The sequence below is a fragment of the Gorilla gorilla genome, chromosome 5 (assembly GCF_029281585.2).
Source record: "Gorilla gorilla gorilla isolate KB3781 chromosome 5, NHGRI_mGorGor1-v2.1_pri, whole genome shotgun sequence".
NCBI lineage: Eukaryota > Metazoa > Chordata > Mammalia > Primates > Hominidae > Gorilla > Gorilla gorilla.
Genome location: NC_073229.2, coordinates 99,350,665 through 99,371,272, shown reverse-complemented (window position 1 = coordinate 99,371,272; position 20,608 = coordinate 99,350,665). Strand labels below are relative to the sequence as shown.

Sequence of the window (20,608 nt, the reverse complement as noted above, 5' to 3'; positions counted from 1 at the left end):
TAGATTCAAAAGATGCTTTTGAAAAAGTTGTAAACTTTTTGCATGGAGACTTGGTTCTGTCTTCTTTGCTGCCTTACCTCTTGCAAAATTCTACAACTGGTCCATGTAGATAATTCATCTAGTACGCTGGTGCCCTGTTTCCTAAATCTCCTTAACAGCCCACCCTTCACTTCCACTGTTAGCTATCAGCTGTGTCACAGAGTGAGTTTTGCCGTTGCTCCAAATCAGCAAGTTAAAACTTTTTTATTACCATGCTTTTTGATCTTTTGCTCAGAGCCTTTTCATAGTCTCATAACTACACTCTTGATACATGTGTTCTTTGAGCTCATGGAGACTTCTAGTTCCTGATTTTTCCATTTTCTCCTGGTCTGTCAGTCTCCTTGTGTGGGCTTCATTGTTCACTTGAAGTATTTTTTTCACATTGCATTCCTTTGAGGCCTTTTGCCCCTTCCATGTAATGAGAGCAAAAGCACCCGAGAAACTACATAACCTTTACATTTATTTGTTTTGGTAAAATATTTTGGCTTTTACTACTAACATTTAATTTGCTAAATCAGTCTTTCAAGATAATACTTTGTGTGTGTGTGTGTGATTTAGAACGTAGGAGTAAGGTACCTGTATATCCTAGAATTACACAAATGAATTACCAACAATTAAATGGCAACTTTTAAAATTGTATTTTAAACATCAAGTAACCAGAGATGGAAAAATCTTCCTATACCCTCTTCAGATTACCCTGTACATTATTTTGATGGACGAAAACGGATGATCTTGAGCACTATTTCATGGATGGGAGGAAAAAATCCATTTTTGGGGATTGCTTACATCGCTGTTGGATCCATCTCCTTCCTTCTGGGAGTTGTACTGCTAGTAATTAATCATAAATATAGAAACAGTAGTAATACAGCTGACATTACCATTTAATTTTATATTATGAAAGCAAATCATCTGCATGTGCATCAAGGCCAGTACTATTCAACCTAGCTTTCGAATGCTGATGTCTGGTTAGTATGTCATTTTGAAGTTGGCACATAACTTTTCTAAAAAAAAGCAGTCTTTGTTGTTTGCTTCTTCCCTACGGATGACTTCTAAAAATATATGACGGGTATAAAAAAATTAGCTATATTGATCATATCAACACTGTAACTGCTGAAATGGCATTCTAATGTTTGCTTTTTATTCGGACAGGCCACATGATGCATAGAGCCTCTTTCATGTGACTTGTGTCTACTGCTTAAATCTTTATGCTGTGTTGATGATATTATATTGACATATGATGCTGTATATGTGTATGTATTTTGTGGAGAAAGGGATTACAAGATGTATGAGTATAATGACTTGCTAACCTTTCAGGATTCAGAGAAAGATGAAGAAAGACCATATCTAAATAATACACTTCATCATTTTCATGTGTATAAATGCTTAAAGTACCATCTTTGTTGAGGTGGTTCATGTATCCAGTTTATCCAGTACAGTTATTTGTCAAGCTTAGCTTTGATTTCAAAGGACACGCTTACCTTGTCTGGCATAAGAATTAATGCTCATGTCTGCAGTGGTTGGGTAGGTCCTGCTTAGGAGAATTAAAAAATTCCTCTTTCCGTTTGGTTGAATGTTGCAGTCAGGAACCCCAACTCACTTGGAATGTTTTTATATGTAATCATTTCCCTTGAAGCTTATACTTTATAAGGGAAGAAAGAATTCAGGTGATATGGGAAAACTGCTTGGCAGACCTTCATCTTCTGCCTCAACTGTAAACCACATGTAAATGCTTAATGGAGACTGTTTTCATTCTTGTGATATTTAACATTCAGAAAATTACTTCAGCTTTGGAAATACTCAGGCTGTTTTTATTTTGCAGGTAAGTGTTTTGACTTAAGTACTAATATTCCAGAAATTTTTGAAAGCAGTAACCTTAATTTCCTATGTATTTCATTTCACTTTTGCATATAGGTCAAATAGCAATGTGTATGCACATTCTCTTTAGTTAAGGCACCAATTGTTTTGGTTGGTTTTCCTAAGACATACTTTGAAAAGATGTTCTATAAATTTCCTAATTAAATTATGGGGATTTTGGAGTATGTACATGATAAATTATAATATGTATATGGTTGAAGTTATTTTTTACTAATGAATTATTTTAATATTCCTTATTGAATAAATGCTGTAACTTGTTTGCTATGGAACTTATTCTTAAAGTTCTAGTTAAAAATAATTTTTCCACATGCATGAAAATATGTATTAATCAGAGGTGGCTTAATTACATTGAAATTGCTTTTTTGTTGTTGTTTTTTTACTGAAATAACTCATGTTTGTGTAGAAGAATGCCTGTTTACTCAGAGTTTATATTTTCCTTCAGTTATATTTTAAATCAAAAGGTCTGGGTAATGTATACTTTTGATTAATATATACTTTTTTTAAAAAAACAATGTAATGGTTAATAGTAGAAATGTGCCACACTTTTCAAGTTTTATGTAACATATGAAATTCAGTTAAAAGAATGTGTGTTTCATAATGACTTTTAACTGGTAAAAATATTACTTGCACGAAGTACTTGATGTATGGTTATCCTGAAATTTCGGAGTATTTGGTGTGTTCTTTGTCTAAAAATAGTCTGTTTTGTCAGTCCTTCAGAATGTTATTTATTCTGAAGATTGTCCCTCTTGCACTTGGCAGTTTATTTTCTGGGATACATTGTTGGGGGAGAGGGGTTTCTGCCACTCTTTCCAGATTGAGTCTGTGCTGTTTAAGGAGGACTACCATCCTGCAACTCTTTTTCTAATTGGGGCACAGAGGATGTCGGTAAAGAAAAGTTGAAGAGCCCTTTCAGCACTTTCTCATCTGTGGAGAAGATGGAATCTTAAAATACATTTGGAGTTTTATCTGTTTTACAAGTCCATTGATGGCCTAAGTTCCTCCTGTTTTCTGCTGTTTGATCTCTAAGGAACTCCTGTTGCTAAATATGAAGAGTATGGAACATTCATATGGTCTCTATGAAGCATGGGGGGAGGGAAGACATTTCTTTTTTTTATAGGCTTTATGCTCAAATGTCATAGTCTCCTTTCAAAGAATTGTGTTGCATTTTAAATGCACCCAGCTTAAGTAGAAGACATTGAAGGATGCATTAATTTTCAGGAACTATTTTGAATTATGAAAAGATTCCCAATTGAAAAAATTATTCAACAAGTAAAAGCTAAGACATTTCATTGAAATCATAAGGCAGTTTAAGCATAAATTGATAAAAATAGCTGTGTACTACTAATTAATAGAAAATCATTCAACCAAGAGAAGAGTCAAGTGAATATCATTTGTTTATTGGCTAGTGAGTTTCTTTGTAATGTTGATTTTATTAAATGATAATATTCGGTTAGTATGTCCTACGTTAATAAAAATGAACAAAATTAATTTTGCTATGTTCAGGTGTCTTGATAAAATAACAATGCTCCAGTGTTGTTGCTTACATTTAGCACTAAATTTTAACACAGGGTCAGTGAGTCCAGGTTTTAACTTCTTCATGCCTGGATGGGATAAAATGTAATTCATTGTTAAATTAATTCATATTTGTATTTATTAATCACTGTGACAACATTAACCATTTGTTCTTACCAGGAAGTGGTCAGATTATCATCTGAGTTACAGTTAGACTGGCTAAGTTTGGTATTAGATCAAGGGGAATGTCCAGTAAACAGAGAGGTAAGCATGATGAAAATAATGAAGTGGGGTACACAGGAAAAACCTGACTAGTGAGGAGGAGCAGCTGAGAGATAGGGTCAGTGAATGCGGTTCAGCCTGCTACCTCTCCTGTCTTCATAGAACCATTGCCTTAGAATTATTGTATGACACGTTTTTTGTTGGTTAAGCTGTAAAGTTTTGTTCTTTGTGAACATGGGTATTTTGAGGGGAGGGTGGAGGGAGTAGGGAAGTGGTCCTTTTACAAGAATTTTGATGCATAAGTGTCTATTGTAGGGTTTGGATGATCTAGTAAAGTGTTTTAGAACCCCTTTTTATCCCATGCACCATTCAGTAAACATAAAAATCACAATTCTGCTAATGTCATTTGGAACTTCAAAATAAATATCTTGTCTAAAAACAAATCAGACCGTGGTGGCCTTATTTCCTTTTATATATCTATAAAATTTATCAAAGTAACGTGTACACAGTTTTAAAAAATAAAATAGTAAGTTCTAAAGGCTTTATGATAAAAAATAGTAGTCCCTGCCTGAACTTTCCTTCCCTCCCAGAGGCAATCACTGTGACTCCAAAAGTTGTTTCTTCTTTTACCTTAGTGTATCTAAATAGTACGGCTATTCTGTTGCTTGATATAACAATTTTAGACATTATTGTTACATGATGTTACATGATTTAGCTCTCTAACACACATACTTTGCCTTCTATTATGTAGTTATATCATAATATTTAGTAAATGCATTAGTTGTTATTTAAGTATGACTGTATAAATATTTTATACCCTAGGGCAAATGTAATATGATTTTCTTTTGCATAATTTTATTTTTCCTGGAATTAATAATTGCCTCATTTAAAACATTTACATAACTTTCTACAAATTTACCTTAAAAATTTTCCAATTTCTCTGTCAGGTCTGTCATGTTCCTATCACTAGTTTGAAAGGTTTTTGTACCCAAATATCAGATAATGTCCCTGTTTTTAACTAGAGATGTCTCTGCTGCAGTTGTCCTTCTGTGCCAGTCTGTATGGTTGCTCTCTTGGCCTACTATATGGTGATGATCCCATGACCTCCCTTTGTCATCCTGTGTTGGACTTCCCATTTCCTAGTTTACTTTGTTTACTAGAGCACTTCCTAAAACACTTATAGCTTGCTAAGAAATAGTATATTAAAGTTAAATGTTTTTGAGTTCTTGAATGTCTGAAACAGCCTTTTTCCACCCTCACATTTCATTGATAGTTTGACTAGACATACAATTTTAAATTAAAAATAAGCTGCTCTCAGCGTCTTGAAGGCATTGCTCCACTCTTGTCTAGCTTCCATCGTTACTTTTGAGAAATTTGAACATATCTTAGTCAGATGTTGGACTTCTCCCAGATTGGTGCTTAATTTTCTTCTCTTTTTCTCCAGTTGTTTCAATGCTATTATCTCTGTTCTTTCTAGGAAAATTACTTAATTTGACCTTGCAACATTATCTTCCTTGTATTGAATTTGTAGCACATTTCTAAAAATATTTTAATTTCTAGAACTTCTTTCATTTTATTTTGTTTCCAAAATATCCTACTTAGTTCATAGATATCTTATTTTTCTGAGGATATATATATATATATGAATATGTATTACTACTTTTGTTTACTGCTCTATTAACACCAAAGTTTATTTGTTGCTATTTGTAATTTGTTTTTTCTCTTGTTCATATAGGCGAATTTCCTGTTATTTCTGGCTAGTCTTGGCAATATATGAGTAGACTCCAAAACACTATTTGAAAGCTCTGTGTTTGTGGGCAGTGCTTCAAGGGGTCTAGGGAGGTTCTATTACTTATTGCTTTTAACTCTGCTTCTTCCTTGTCCTCCATCTCACCTCCTGATTTCCACTTCACACATACTTCCTTGTATCTGTCCCTCCCCATATTTCTTCCACTTAATTGTCTCCCATTTATTTCTCCAGATAAAAATTCTCTGGTGTTCTACCTGTGAGAGACAGTGATGGAAGTGAGAGATCATATTTTTATGGCTAAGGGGTAGGGCAGAGGACTTTGGGGATCAGGCCATTCTGTTGTATATGCTTTCAGCTAGTCATTTTCAGGCCTGTCCCTGCCTCCACTCTTTGCTGTAACTTTCACCTCCAAATCTGAGCTTCTCAGGGGTTGTGGAATCAATCAGCATGCTTCCCACTGGTATCCGCCCTGTAGTCCCTCTAGATTGCAGCTTTCTCTGTTCAGCTCAGTCATATTCCATCTGCTTTCAGTTTTCCACAAATTTGTTGAAATCATTTGTCTGTTGCTGCCTCCTCTCTATTCAAATTTTGGGCTCATATCTTTTTTAAAATTGTTTTTCAGATTATCATATGGTAAATTTTACTTCTGGTAGCATAGTTTTGTGAGTTTTAACACCAGAGATAAAGAAAAGTACCATCACTCCCCAAATAACTCCTTATACTATCCCTTTGTAGTCATTCTCCCTTCCCCCCACTCATAACCCACAATTTGTTTTCTATCCCCTTAGTTTTATCTTCTAGAAAGTTCTAAATAGAATAAATGCCATATGTAACCTTTGAAACAGCCTTCTTTTCTTTAGCATAATGCCCCTGAGATTCGTCTAAGATGATGAGTCTTATCAATAATTTTTCTCATATTTTAAAAATTTCTTTCATTTTACTGTAGTGGGATGGAGGAGAGACAAACTCATGGGGCCAATCCACTATCTTAATCAGAAACACCTTGAAGCAAATATACCCTTCACCTTTTGGTGATTTTATAATGTTTTTAAAAAAATCTTAAAAGATAAACTTGTTATGTACTTTAAGTGGTATTAATAGGAGCTTGTCTGTTTGTATATCACAAGCTTTTCTATCCAGGGTAATGTGGAAAAAGATTGAACTCCCCTTACATCCCTTTCAAGCTCGTTATGTTACTTTGTTTCAAGCACAGAATTGCAGACAATAGCTTTATAAATTTTTGTCAAATTGCTGTATCGGTGTAAAATAACCCCAGGGCATGTTGTCTTTCCTTTTCACAACAAATTTTGTGAAACAGTATGTCCTTTATATTTTCTTATCATCTTCAACTTCAGTCAGGGTCAGGTGTTCACCTCAAGATTACATCGTTTGTACTCTGTTGACTGTCACCTGTGTCTGAAAGATTCAGTAGAAAGAGTATGGGTTTCAGGAGTAGGCTGATACGGCTCCTATACTTACAAACTGTACCTTGCAGTTGCTTAAATCTTCTAAGCCATTTACCTTTCCTTGTCTGTAAAATAGGGATTTCAATACCCATTTGACAGATTTTGTTTTGAGCAATAAGGAAAGTGACAGTTAAAAAGCATTTAGCACAAAGCATAGAAAAATAGATATTCAATGAACAATTCCCATTCTTTTCTGTCAGATCAAGTGAACTCACCCTTATATTGATCTTTTTGCTCCATTTGATAGGCATTTGCCTTCCCTCTCCATCTTTAGCATGTGGCTTCTGTGAATGACTCCTGATTTTTTTCCCCTTATCTGTTCCTTAGTCTCCTTTGTATATTCCTTAATGTTGGGAGTTCTTTGAGATTATGTTCTGTGCCTTTAAGTTACACATTCTCCCTGAACAATCTTAAGTACCTTATTATTCCGTTGTCTTAACACTGACTGACTTCTCTATCTTTTCTTGTGCCTTGACATCTGTCTTGAGCTCTAGATTTTTCATTATTAATCTCTTGAGAAATGAAGGTTAATAATGAATTAACCTAAGTTAATAAGGCCCAAGCAGCAATCATTCCACACAAGACTGGGTTTAATAAGGTCAAAACAGGAATAATCTCACACCAACCTGAGATTTCTTACATTCCTCATTACTGTGAATGGTATAGCCAACCACCTTGAGGTAAGCCAGAAACCCTAGCTCTCTTCTCCAGCTGCCCAACCTAATCACTGTATTGTGTTGATTTTTGAATGTTCTTCCTTTTAGTTGGGTCTCTCATCCCTCCCCTTATCTACATCTCTCTTGATTTAGTTTAGGTTTTTCTTCCTCTTTGGATTACTATGAGAGCTTTCTGACAGACTCTCTGACCCTAATAACTCATGCCCAATCCAGCCTTTCATTACTAGAATGATCTTGAAATAGAGCTCCGATTTTAACAGTTTGCTACTTGAACCTCTAAGTAGCCCTTCAAGTTGCTTAATTCATCACTGAAATCAGCCTTCCACTGTTACCTCATTCTTCCTTTGTTCTGCAAATCAAACCATTTGCAATTCCCCAAGACATTTGGCCACCCTGTCTTCTTTGCCTTTGCAAATGTTATAGCTTTTGCCTAGATTTTTCTTCTTACCCAAACTTTCTTCCCATAATAGTAAATATTTATTGAGTTATTTTAACAGCCACCCAATGATGATGAATACTGTTATCTCCATTTTAAAGACAAGAGAAACTGAGGTATAAATAGATTATGTATCTTACCTTCAGTCATGTCACTACCACTAAATGGCAGATTCAGGATCTGTCTGACTTCCAAGTTCTTAACAACAGTATATTTTTTTTCTCTTTTCACTCCATCTAGGCCTCTGTTTTTGCAGTTCTGCAGCACATCAATGCTTGATTCCAAATTCAGATTGTTAATCATGTTCTTGTCCTACATCTGGAATGACTTAATTTCTGCCCCATTTATTCTACCAGACCTTGCCAAAATTGTCTTTTGTTTTTTGAGACGGAGTCTCACTCTGTCACCAGGCCAGAGTGCAGTGGCGTGATCTCGGCTCACTGCAACCTCCGCCTCCCAGGTTCAAGTGATTCTCCTGCCTCAGCCTCCCAAGTAGTTGGGACTACAGGCTAATTTTTGTATTTTTAGTAGAGACGGGGTTTCACCATGTTGGCCAGGATGGTCTCGATCTCTTGACCTCGTGATCTGCCCGCCTCGGCCTCCCAAAGTGCTGGGATTACAGGGGTGAGGCTGTAATCCGTGCCCGGCCCAAAATTCTGTCTTTTTACAACCTTAGCCCACTAGTTTCTTTGAATTTCCCATACAACTTTTGTTGTACCAGTTATCTGGAAAGTCATTTATGTCTGCATCAAATTTACTGTTATGTATGATATTCCTAATTAGATTATATTCTCCAGAAGGTCAGAGACTTTAAAACAATATTCCCTTGCGTGTATTACAAAGTGTTACATTCATAGTAGGTAACCGGTAATTATTGTTCAATGGGGAATGACTCATGTTCATGTTGATGAAAAGAGTCAAACTCTATAAAATATTTTAAGAGATTTATTCTGAGCCAAATATGAGTGACCATGGCCCGTGACACAGCCCTCAGGAGATCCTGGGAACATGTGCCCAAAGTGGTTGGGATACAGCTTGGTTTTATATATTTTTGGGAGGCATGAGACATCAATCAAATACATTTAAGAAATACATTGGTTTGGTTCAGAAAGGCGGGACAACTCAAAGCGGGGGACTTCCAGGCTATAGGTAAATTTAAACGTTTTCTGGTTGACAACTGATTGAGTTTATCTGAAGATCTGGGATCAATAGAAAAGAAATATTTAGGTTAAGATAAAGGATGTGGAGACTAAGTTTTATTGTGCAAAGGAAACTCTCAGCGGACTGCAGAGAGAGCAGGTTATAAAATGTGTCTTATCAGACTTAAAAGAGTGCCTGGCTCTTAGTTGATTATCTCCTGGATCTGGAAAGGGGAAAGGAGATTCTCTATAGAATGCGGATTTTTCCCACAAGACACTTTGTAGGGCAATTTCAAGATATGGCAGAGAGACATGTTTTGGGGTAAAACATTTTGATTTTCTTCCTCCTTATGCCAGAGTCACATGGGAAAGTAAGTCATAATATACAGGGTTAAATAAAACCCATCTGATGAGAATTTGTGGTTTGTAGGGCAGGACTCCCCAGACCCTTTAGATATGAATTTGGGCAAGATAAAAAAAAAATCAGAGATTAGTCCTCATTCATATGTTTTATGAAATTGTTTATCATGAGGACGTTAGAGTCAGAGAAAAAGATCATTAGGAGTTAGTCTAACTACTTAAGTTTAATGATGAAAAGACTGAGGCTTGCAATTAAAGTATTTAATAATCTAATACAGCAACTAAGATAGCAACTGTTTCCTGATGTCCAAAAGTGACTCAGAATATGATAAAGTATGGAATTATATTGAAATGTTATCTTTTACCTAACCAGTAGTTTGTAACATTAAAGTTCACATGAAACTGTTCTATATTTTTATAAAATTGGAAGTGGATTAAGCATGGCTCTAGAATTAACAGATGTGTGTACGCACACACACACAACCAAATCACACAAAACTATTCTGGCTTCCCTCTGTTTTTGTTACTTATCGATTCTATAGGCAGGATCAAAGTCAGGGTTATCTTGTCTGCTTTTTAAAGGAAAAAAAAGATTGGGTAACTGTCCTCTGGTAACTTTGCATCAGTAATTATGAGATATTTTCACTTAGTACTTTCGCATCTGATGTCCATCTTATTGATGAGACTTAAACCATGCCCTACCTCAGGTTTCCCAGATATTTCCCACATATTCCCCCTGCCAATTTTGTTATACTATTACAAAACCCTCCGGAGTAAGTATTTTCCAAAAGAACCATTTTCTAATTTTCTAACATTACAAAAGAGCAAGGATAAAAGAACCCCAAACTGATGTTTTGGAAAGCATTCTATTTTGAAAGTAACTTCTGGTTCAGAGGATGAATTTTAAAATGTGGTAATGTTTCTGGTGTGCCTGGGAAGATGCAATAAAGTTTGTTAGGTACGCAGGCAAATTTCAGTCATTTGCATGTCAGGATAATCACAACTTACAGAAAAGGAGCAAGAAGATAATGAATGAGGAACCCTGGGACTGAAAACATTTGGAGGGAGCACAAGTACTAAGACAGATGTTTTGAATTTTTATACTCAATAATCCATTCTTTTGTGCAGGATACAGTTCATTCATTTAACCAATGTATATTGAGCATTTTCTATGTGCCAATTACTATTCTAGATGCCAGGGATACATGAGTAAACACAACCGAGTTTAGAGCAGAGTCATATGATCCAACTTAAGTTCTTAAAAGAATCATTGCTGTGTGGAAGATAGTGGAAGAGTGGAAACAGGGAAACCCGTTAAAAAGGCTTTTGACATAATCTGAACAAGAGATGATGATGGCTTGGGCAATAGTAGTAGTACTGTTGGAGATAATGAGAAGTGGTTCAATTCAGATTATATTTTGAAGGTGCAGCCAATAGAAATTTTTAATAAATTGCTTTATAGAGTATGATAGAAAACAAAGTTTAAGGCTTGAAATAAGGAAAATTGCAGAGGAGAAAGTTGGGGAATAAGGAGTGGAAAGTAGAATTCAGTTTTGTTTGTAAGTTTGAGATGCGCATTAGCCATCTAGGTGGAGATGTCTCAAGTTAATGGGAAAGGCCAGGCGAGAGATAAGTGAGAGTTGTCAGCACATGAATAGTTTTTCTTTCCTAAAACAATTATTTTTCTTCATACAATCTACAGGAAGTGGGAGTAGTAGTTCAATGTTAGATGAAATCACAAAATGGATGAATGTAGAAAAAAGGTGAGAAACTGAAATTTTAGAGGTTAAGAGGATAAGGATCCAGGAAAGGAAAGTAAAAGGAGCAGCCACTAAAATAGGAGAACCACCGAAGGAGTACTATGGAAGCCACTTTAAGATCATGCTTCAAACTATCATATTCTTTCTTACACGTATGGTTTACCTCCAAATTAAAAAGTAAAAGTATATGGTGAGGGACGGATTAACTATGTTAAATGCTGCTAATAGATGGAGAAGGTGAAAATTGAGTTTGACAGTTTATTTAGCAACCTGGAAGCTATTGGTGATTCTAAACAAGAGCAGTAAAAGCCTGCCCAAAATGGGATCAAAAAAAGATTAGGAGGAGGAGAAGGAGAGACAAGTATAAAGAAGTCTATAGGATGGTAACGGTAATCAAAGGAGTTTGTTCGTTTGTTTTTAATTTGGGAATGTGTTAATAGATGGAATGATCCAGTAAAGGGGGAAATTGTACTGAATAACATGCATACAAGAATCTATGTCTACTTTAGGATCTATTTAATGTGAATTCATAGCTTTTTCTTTTCTTTTTTTTTTTTTTTTTTTTTGAGACGAAGTCTCACTCTGTCGCCCAGGCTGGAGTGCAGTGGGGCGATCTCAGCTCACTGCAAGCTCCACCTTCTGGGTTCACGCCATTCTCCTGCCTCAACCTCCTGAGTAGCTGGGACTACAGGCGCCCGCCACCACGCCCGGCTTATTTTTTGTATTTTTAGTAGAGACAGGGTTTCACGGCTTTAGCCAAGATGGTCTGGATCTCCTGACCTCATGATCCGCCCGCCTCGGCCTCCCAAAGTACTGGGATTACAGGCGTGAGCCACTGCGCCTGGCCTCATGGCTCTTTTTGGACAGAGTCATAAGCTTCTTAGATCTGTCACCCAATGTAATTAATTGATGTATTGGTTAATACTGTCTTTAGCAGTGCTAGGGGATTGGTAAGAAATCCACGTAATCTCTGCGCTTGGGAAATCTACAATCTAGAGTTGGCTAAGTGGAGAAAACATAAGAGAGCACATACAACTAACAAATTCAGATTATGGACAATGTACTTAAAAAACCCCCACGCCCTAGCTATTGGCACGTGGTAATTTTGCCCAGAGTTTTGGTTACATGCATAATCCAGAGGGGTGTAGAAAACCAGGTCCTTTCAGTACCAATCTAAGGAAGACATGAATTGGGGTGTTTATAAACCTTGGTGAGGAAGAGAATTTTAACTGGGACTGGTAACTTGGTGGGCCCATTGACATACAGTAGATTGTGAAGAAGAAAACCCCAAGGATTATAAGGAATAGTTTTAATATTACTAATTTTTATCCTTTGCTGAACCTATGGGTTTCTTATTTGAAATGGCAATCAAATAATTTGTGAGAGTTTGTAGAAAGTGGAAAGATTGTTGTAATACAGGGTAGATATTTGGATTTGTACATACTTGAGGGTAAGTACAAGAAACAAACACTTGTAATGGGGATTACTTAAGCAAAATGGATGACACCGACAGCCTTTCTGTACAACAAATAATTGCTGTGCTTCTCAACGCCAGTAATGAATGTAGTGCCCTGCTGGATCTGGGACAGCAAGACTTTTGAGTCCAGATTCGCCATCCCATTTCTTGTTCCCTAACGTTTCCTCAGAAGGGAGCGAGCCTCTTCCACAATTTGGGGACACTGTGGAAGAACTTCTTGCTTGGGGAGTTCTGCAGCAGTCGAAGGTACAAGAAGATAAAAATTGGTATCTCGACACAGCTCTTACAGCATATTCTCAACACAAGGAACAGTAATGTGCCGCAGCAATTCCTTCGGTGGAAAAAACTGACTGTATCCGTGTAAGAGGAGTAATTCTTTTTTGAATTTTATGAGGCTTCAGAGCTGTATTTCGGCCAACCCAGTCTTTGTTCAGTTTCTAGCGGCTTCAAGGTTGCCCAGTTTTACGCCTTCTCGCTCAAAACAGACACTAGTTTTCTTTGATAGCCTGGTCTCATATTGACTTCACCTAAGCTTATTACATTCGTCTCATAAATCGTTTGCTTTTTCCCCAGCCTTAGCTCCAGGGACCAGTCTACTGAACATCGAAAAGGTCAGGAACGAGATCACGGGACTGAGACGGCGAGCCGGCTAGAGCGGATAGAGCCGTACTGCCGCTCTAGTTTTTCTTTTGCTCTCTATGGTTAGGAGCGCAAGCCTCTCTTCGGCCCGGAAAGATTTAAGTTCGTGAATGCTTACGCAAGACTCGGAGGTAGTTCCGGTTCCGGCGTGGCCATTTTCGTTGCTGGTGTTCAGTTGTGGCGGTTGCTGGTCAGTAACACCCAAGATGCTGCGGAATCTGTTGGTGAGGAACTTCTCATCTTGCATTCATGATGGGGGCGAGGGAGTGGAGAGGAGGCTGAGGCACCACGACAGAAAACCCTCACCTGGGAAGGGTGCAGAAGGCGGCTAATGAAGTCACCTTGATTCGTGTCCTTTTCCCCTGACCTTACTTTCCCTTCCGTCTATTCCTCTCGCCCCAGGCCGTTACTGGGTAGATGTAAGGAGTGGAGAGGCTGGGGAAGTGACCAGAGACTCGTGGGTTAGACCCGTCTTGGGTTCTTAGTCACCACCTCTAACCCTGTCGGTCATTGATGAGGTTAGTAGCTCCGATCTGAGTAAAACCAAGGCCCGGGTGGGGAGTGTCTGACACCCGGAAGCATCAAGCAGAAAGGTGTTCTTCTGGTACTGAAAGGTTTTAAGTTTCAATGGTTTTGAGCTTTGCGAGCTTGAGAAGGCAGTTTAAAAACCAAGCCATTCAATTTTGGGTGGAACTTTAGGAATAGTCATGGCTGAAGTGCAGTGTTATTTCCGTCAGGCGATTTTGCATTGTCCTTCAGCCCTCCATCGACTTTGAGCATGTGAAATATTTCCCCAAATTTTGAAAAAGAAAAGAAAAATGCGACAATGATTATTTTATTTTTTAAATTATTTAATGAAGTTTTGCTTCATTAAAATCCTCAATGTAATTTTAGAAAATCGAGAGCATATTTGTTTCATTATTTAATTCAACTGGATATGTAGTGCATGTCTCTTCTTTAAAAGATATATAACCTCTTTAAAATGTTTTAGGAAAAATGTAATGAGAGAAGCATTTTAATTGAGAAGGAATCATGCCAGTCTATTTGCTGTCAAGTAATAGGGTTTTTGTTGTTGTTGTTGTTTTTATTTATTTATTTATTTTATTTTATTTTTTTTTTGAGACGTAGTCTCACTCTGTTGCCCAGGCTGGAGTGCAGTGGCACGATCTCGGCTCACTGCAATTTCCGTCTCCAGGTTCAAGCGATTCTGCTGCCTCAGCCTTCCAACTAGCTGGGATTACAGGCGCTCGCCACCAAGCCCTACTGATTTTTGTATTATTAATAGAGACGGGGTTTCACCATGTTGGCCAGGCTGGTCTCGGACCCTTGACCTCAAGTGATCCGCCCGTCTCAGCGTCCCAAAGCGCTGGGATTACAGGCATGAGCCACTGTGCACGGCCTTTTTTATTTTTTTATTTTTTATTTTTATTTTTTGAGCGGAGTTTCATTCTTGTCACCCAGGCTGGAGTGCAGTGGTGCAATCTCGGCTCACTGCAAACCCCGCCTCCTGGATTCAAGCGATTCTCCCGCTTCAGCCTCCTGAGTAGCTAGAATTTCAGGTGCGCACCACCACGCCCAGCTAATTTTTGTGTTTTTAGTAGAGACAGGGTTTCGCCATGTTGGCTAGGCCGGGTCTCGAACTCCTTACCTCAGGTGATCCACCCACCTTGGCCTCCCAAAGTACTGGGATTACAGGCGTGAGCCACCGCGCCTGGCCAAGTAACAGATTTTTTTTTTTTTGAGACGGAGTTTCACTCTATTTGCCCAGTCTGTAGTGCAATGGGGCGATCTTGGCTCACCACAACCTCTGCCTCCCGGGTTCAAGCGATTCTCCTGCCTTAGCCTCCCGATTAGCTGGGATTACAGGCATGCACCACCATGCCCGGTTAATTTTGTATTCTTAGTAGAGACAGGGTTTCTCCATGTTGTTCAGGCTGGTCTCGAACTCCGGACTTCAAGTGATCTGCCTGCCCAGTAATAGAATTTTTTTTTTGAAACGGAGTTTCGCACTTGTTGCCCAGGCTGGAGTGCAATGGCGCGATCTCAGCTCACTGCAACCTCCGCCTCCCAGGTTCAAGCGATTCTCCTGCCTCAGCCTCCCAAGTATCTGGGATTACAGGCATGTGCCACCACGCCTGGCTAATTTTGTATTTTTAGTAGAGATGGGGTTTCTAATGTTGGTCAGACTGGTCTCGAACTCCTGACTTCAGGTGATCCGCCCCCCCCTCCCCGGCCTCCCAAAGTGCTGGGATTACAGGTGTGAGCCACCGCGCCTGGCAGGTTTTTGATGATATGGCAGTATATTATGAAAATATTTGAGTTTGGTGTATTTTGGTTAAGCACTATTTTTGTAATATGTGTATGTCAATATGTTTGCATCAAGGATTATAAAATGCTACTGGTTCTGTTCAGGTAGAGATCATGATTTTATTTTTTGGTTAGAATCTATATGAATTACTTCTTGAATATGTTATTTGGAGACTGCAGAATGTAATTCGAAGAGCAGAGGATGGATGACAAATTGAAAAACCTGGATGCTCTTGCATGACTTTGCTACTGACAAATCAGATATGCTTCAAGTCTCAATTTACCTTTTCTATAATATGAACGACTGAAAATAGTTGGTTTTGAAGGTTTCTTTAGGCTCTAAGTCTATTTAATAATATTTTCATTTTAGGCTCTTCGTCAGATTGGGCAGAGGACGATAAGCACCGCTTCCCGCAGGCATTTTAAAAATAAAGTTCCAGAAAAGCAAAAACTGTTCCAGGTACTGAAGTATTTTATAGGAGATTATTACTTGTAATAATTAGATTACCAAAAGGTAAGAGTTGGGATAAACAAGTATGTGTATAAATTAGATCATATGACAATATAAACATTACAAAAAAAGTCAAGGACATGTGCCATAGTGCTAATAGTGGTTGTCTCTTGGGGAAAGACCTGGTGGAGCAGAGCAATTTACCTTTATAAGTAGTTTGATTATGAGTGATTTTTGTTTTATTATGGTTTCTAGCTTTTCCTAAATAAAGCTTAAAGTGATTAAAAATAGTTGTATCATATATACCTAAAAATACAATACTTTATTGAACAGATGTACTAAATAGCTACTGTATGCTGGATTAGATGCTAGGGATATAATTTAGGGTTATAAACCAAAATCCCTTCCCCACTTTTTTAAGGGAAAAAAAGTTTCCTATGACTAAATCTAATGTGTGGCAATTATTGGTTCTTTTATATTTAAGTTATATTAAAGTTGTTGAGATCAGTGTGTATGTTTTATAGCTTTAATGTTTATATATTCTTTGGAAAGACCATCATTAATGGATCTCAAAGAAGAATTAAAGAAGAATGCTGACTTTTAGGAATTCTTATTTTAAAAGTAGTAGGAGTAGAGATGGAATAAAGAAAATTGTAGGTCTTTTAAATTTTAATACTTAAAATACCTTAATTCTAGGGATTTAAGGAGCTATATCATTTTATATGACTGTTCTTTTGAAACTTAGTTGGAAATGAGTGAGACATTTATTATTGTCTTTTTTTTTTTTTAAATCTAGGAGGATGATGAAATTCCACTGTATCTAAAGGGTGGGATAGCTGATGCCCTCCTGTATAGAGCCACCATGATTCTTACAGTTGGTGGTAAGGCCTTTGGAATGTTTGAAGGTTTATAGAAAAGTAATAGTAATGATAACTGATAACTTTATTGCTTTTGCTATGCCAGTATTTTAATGCAGGCAGTTTGTCTCCAGAATTTGATATCTTACTATATCTCATAATGATTCAAGAGGGTGACTGATACATACTGTATAAGAGCATTGTGATGTCTTTTTTTTTTTTGAAATGGAGTTTTGCTCCTGTTGCCCAGGCTGGATTGCAATGGCGTGATCTCGGCTCACTGCAACCTCTCCCTCCCGGGTTCAAGCGATTCTCCTGCCTCAGCCTCCCGAGTAGCTGGGATTACAGGCGTGCGCCACCATGCCTGGCTAATTTTGTAGTTTTAGTAGAGACGGAGTTTCTCCATGTTGGTGAGGCTGGTCTTGAACTCCTGACCTCAGGTGATCTGCCCGCCACAGCCTCCCAAAGTGTTGGGATTACAGGCATGAGCCACTGCGCCCGGCCTTGATGTCTTAATAAAAAAATAACACCAATAAGATTTGATGATTATGTTGTGATAGAGTTGGCTTTCTGAGTCCCATTGATGGCAGTGAAGGCTATATTTCAGTCAAAAACATCCATTATATCCCACCTCTTATAGCAAGGGCTTTAAAACATTTTGACTGTGATGCAAAATAAAAGCACACTTTACATCTAAACTTTGTACAGACATATTTATGACTAAAACAAAATTTGTACGGAACAATACTTTCACTGGAAGGTAAAGAGAAGGGATGCTATATTTGAGTGATTATTTTGTGCCTGTCATATTCATAGGAATGCCACATACTTGGATTTCTGTGAGTCTTGCATGAAGTCTATAATATGTCCTCATTTTAAAGATGAAGAAATCATATTAATTACCTGTTTGGGAAACTCTACTCTCACACCACAACAATCAACATGGAAGACCTCTGTTGCCAAATGTGTGGGGGTTTTTCCCTGCACACCAAGTAATGGACACCAGCTAGGTGTCCTCCAGTTCAGTTTCCACACTATCTACTGGGAGATAGCATCAGATTCCACAGGTTGATGGCACAAGACTGTCCCCTCCTTCCCACCAGTTGCAAGTTTGGGTCTTCGGAACTTCTGACTGACTGGCTTTAAGTTGGGGTTCCCACAATCCCCTCGCTGGGGAAACACATTTACCAGTTTATTATAAAAGTTATAGGCTGGGCATGGTGGCTCATGCCTGTAATCCCAGCACTTTGGGAGGCTGAGGCTGGCAGATCACCTGAGGTCAGGAGTTCAAGACTAGCCTGGCCCACATGGTGAAACCCTGTCTCTACTAAAAACACAAAAATGAGACAGGTGTGATGGCACACACTTGCAATCCCAGCTACTCGTGAGGCTGAGGCAGGAAGATTGCTTGAACTGGTAGGCGGAGGTTGCAGTGAGCTGAGATTGTGCCACTGCACTCCAGCCTGGGCGACAGAGGGAGACTCCATCTCAAAAAAAAAAAAAAAAAAGATAAAGCCCTAAATTACTTTTGGCCAACGTGACCATTTCTTAGACATTCTGGTAAGTAGTTTTTAAAATGAAATTCCAGTTATCAGCTTTTTTTTTTTTTTTTTTTTTTGAGATGGAGTTTCGCTCTTGTTGCCCAGGCTGGAGTGCAATGGCGTGATCTCGGCTTACCGCAACCTCTGCCTCCCAGGTTCAAGCAATTCTCCTGCCTCAGCCTCCCAAGTAGCTGGGATTACAGGCATGCGCCACCACGCCTGGCTAATTTTGTATTTTTAGTAGGGACAGGGTTTCTCCATGTTGAGGCTGGTCTCAAACTCCTGACCTCAGATGATCCGCCCGCCTCGGCCTCCCAAAGTGCTGGGATTACAGGTGTCAGCAACTATGCCTGGCCCAGTTATCAGCTATTTTTTATATTACATTTGATTACTTTAAAATTATATCACTCTTTTTTTTTACATTCACTTTAGGGAAGGCTTGCATATTTTGAACTCTTTTTTTCTTTGGCATTTAATCATCCTTAGCATTTCTCAGGCAGTCTTGGGTTAATATGGAAATAACCTTTGTATACGTTCTTAATCTTATTTTTAAAAATTTTTGCATTTTATGTTGACAAATATATTATTGTGCCACACTTTCTATATTAAAACTAGATTAAATATATTTTACATATATTTATTTAAAATTTTTCCAGCACCTATCAAAATACTTTTTTGTGTTCCAATGAAGGTAGTCTTAATGCAAACTTACAACTTTTGAACTGGAATATTAAATTTATACACTTAGATCTTAGAATTTCTGGTTAAGTTCTTTTTTGTTTTTTATTTTTAGGAACAGCATATGCCATATATGAGCTGGCTGTGGCTTCATTTCCCAAGAAGCAGGAGTGACTTCAGTCATCCCAGCAATCGCTTGGTTCAGTTTCATTCAGCTCTCTATGGACCAGTAATCTGATAAATAACCGAGCTCTTCTTTGGGGATCAATATTTATTGACTTGTAGTAACTGCCACCAATAAAGCAGTCTTTACCATGCTTTGTCTGATTTTTTCACTTTATGCCAATAATTTCAACTTTTGGTCAGCCTTGTAAATCTTAGGTAAGGATCAAAGAAATGATTCTTTTGCCACTAAACTTGTGAAAGCAACATTATTGTGATATTATTTTAGTGAAATTTTACTTCTAACAGCTCGAAATTAGAGTCGCAACTTCAGTCTCAACTTGCCGTTTGAATGCATATTGCTTTTTCCCCCTACCCACTCCAGTATATCTTGGAATATGCTAGAACCCGGGGGTAGTGGAAGCAGATTATCTTTGGCTCCTGGGGTCCACATGTCTTTTTTTTTTTTTTTTTTTCTCAGCTATGTGAGAGTATGCTTAAATATTGGATATATCCCACAGCTTGGAATTAGGCTTTAGTAGAATGGCTTTGTAAGATATTTCAGTATTTGTTTTTTTCTGCACTCCGAGTGGGTTCAGGTAGGTTTCTCTCATCAGGAACCAACCAAAGCAGGACAGTTCCTGGGCTCCCCAGCTATCATCTAATGGACTCACAACTGTTTAACCTAAACAGTAGTTAGGTGCTTAATAAATGGTAGCCATAATAGGCTTCTCATGATAGGAATGTTTCAAAAAGGTCTATTTAGGGAACACAAAATCCAAATAGATACAGAGAGTAAGAATCAAAAAGAATTACGATGCTGCTCTAGGTAGCTTGCTTCAGGGTTTGCAGAACCCTTCCTGCTTTGAGAGAACTATGCATGAAGCTGGAAATTTCATAGACTTCAAGTTTGGGACTCCCTTTTCCTGGGTCCTGTTGTGCATCCATGTGGAGAGTAGCATCTTGTGAACCACTTCAGGACTTTCCTTCTATATATATCAAGATTGGTAATTCGTCAAGAGATACTGAGTGCCTACTGTGTCCTAACTATGGTTTTAGGTACCTAGGAATCATTGGTGAACAAAAGCAGATTCCTCCCCTCATATGTTATAGAAAGGGGTGGTAGGAAAGAGAGTTTAAAAATAAATTGCACAGTAGGTTAAAAGATAAGTTCTATGGAAAAAGACCAAAGGGGAGAACTGACATGGGTGTGGTTGGTTGGTTGCAGTATTAAAGTTAGGGTAGGCTTCAACAGGAAGG

The 20,608-nt window shown here is 38.0% G+C and overlaps 2 protein-coding genes across 3 annotated transcripts in view; both read left to right on the top strand.

The window, feature by feature from the left end:
- Positions 1–4,091, top strand: part of TMEM30A (transmembrane protein 30A) — a 33,346-nt gene extending 29,255 nt beyond the window's left edge. The window contains exon 7 of the mRNA XM_004044303.5: positions 731–4,091. Coding sequence (XP_004044351.2) covers positions 731–924 — 194 coding nt within the window. The 3' untranslated portion in view covers positions 925–4,091. The remainder of the gene's footprint in view (positions 1–730) is intronic.
- A 3,209-nt stretch (positions 4,092–7,300) lies between these two features.
- Positions 7,301–19,503, top strand: COX7A2 (cytochrome c oxidase subunit 7A2). 2 transcript variants are annotated; one of them, XM_063707714.1, is made up of 5 exons: positions 7,301–7,544; positions 13,420–13,576; positions 16,030–16,119; positions 16,907–16,991; positions 19,302–19,503. In XM_063707714.1, exons 2-5 carry the CDS (start codon positions 13,463–13,465, stop codon positions 19,358–19,360), a joined length of 348 nt encoding a protein of 115 aa, XP_063563784.1. In that variant the 5' UTR covers positions 7,301–7,544; positions 13,420–13,462; the 3' UTR covers positions 19,361–19,503. The 2 variants fall into 2 exon arrangements, with proteins under 2 accessions (XP_063563784.1, XP_004044348.1); XM_004044300.4 differs by having other exon boundaries at positions 13,287–13,576.
- The last annotated feature ends 1,105 nt before the right edge of the window (positions 19,504–20,608 follow it).

Coding starts and splice junctions, on each gene's coding strand:
- COX7A2 (XM_063707714.1), top strand. CDS start 13,463: ATGCTTACGCAAGACTCGGAGGTAGTTCCGGTTCCGGCGTGGCCATTT. Junction 13,577..16,029: donor AGATGCTGCGGAATCTGTTG/GTGAGGAACTTC, acceptor TTTTCATTTTAG/GCTCTTCGTCAGATTGGGCA. Junction 16,120..16,906: donor AAAAGCAAAAACTGTTCCAG/GTACTGAAGTAT, acceptor TTTTAAATCTAG/GAGGATGATGAAATTCCACT.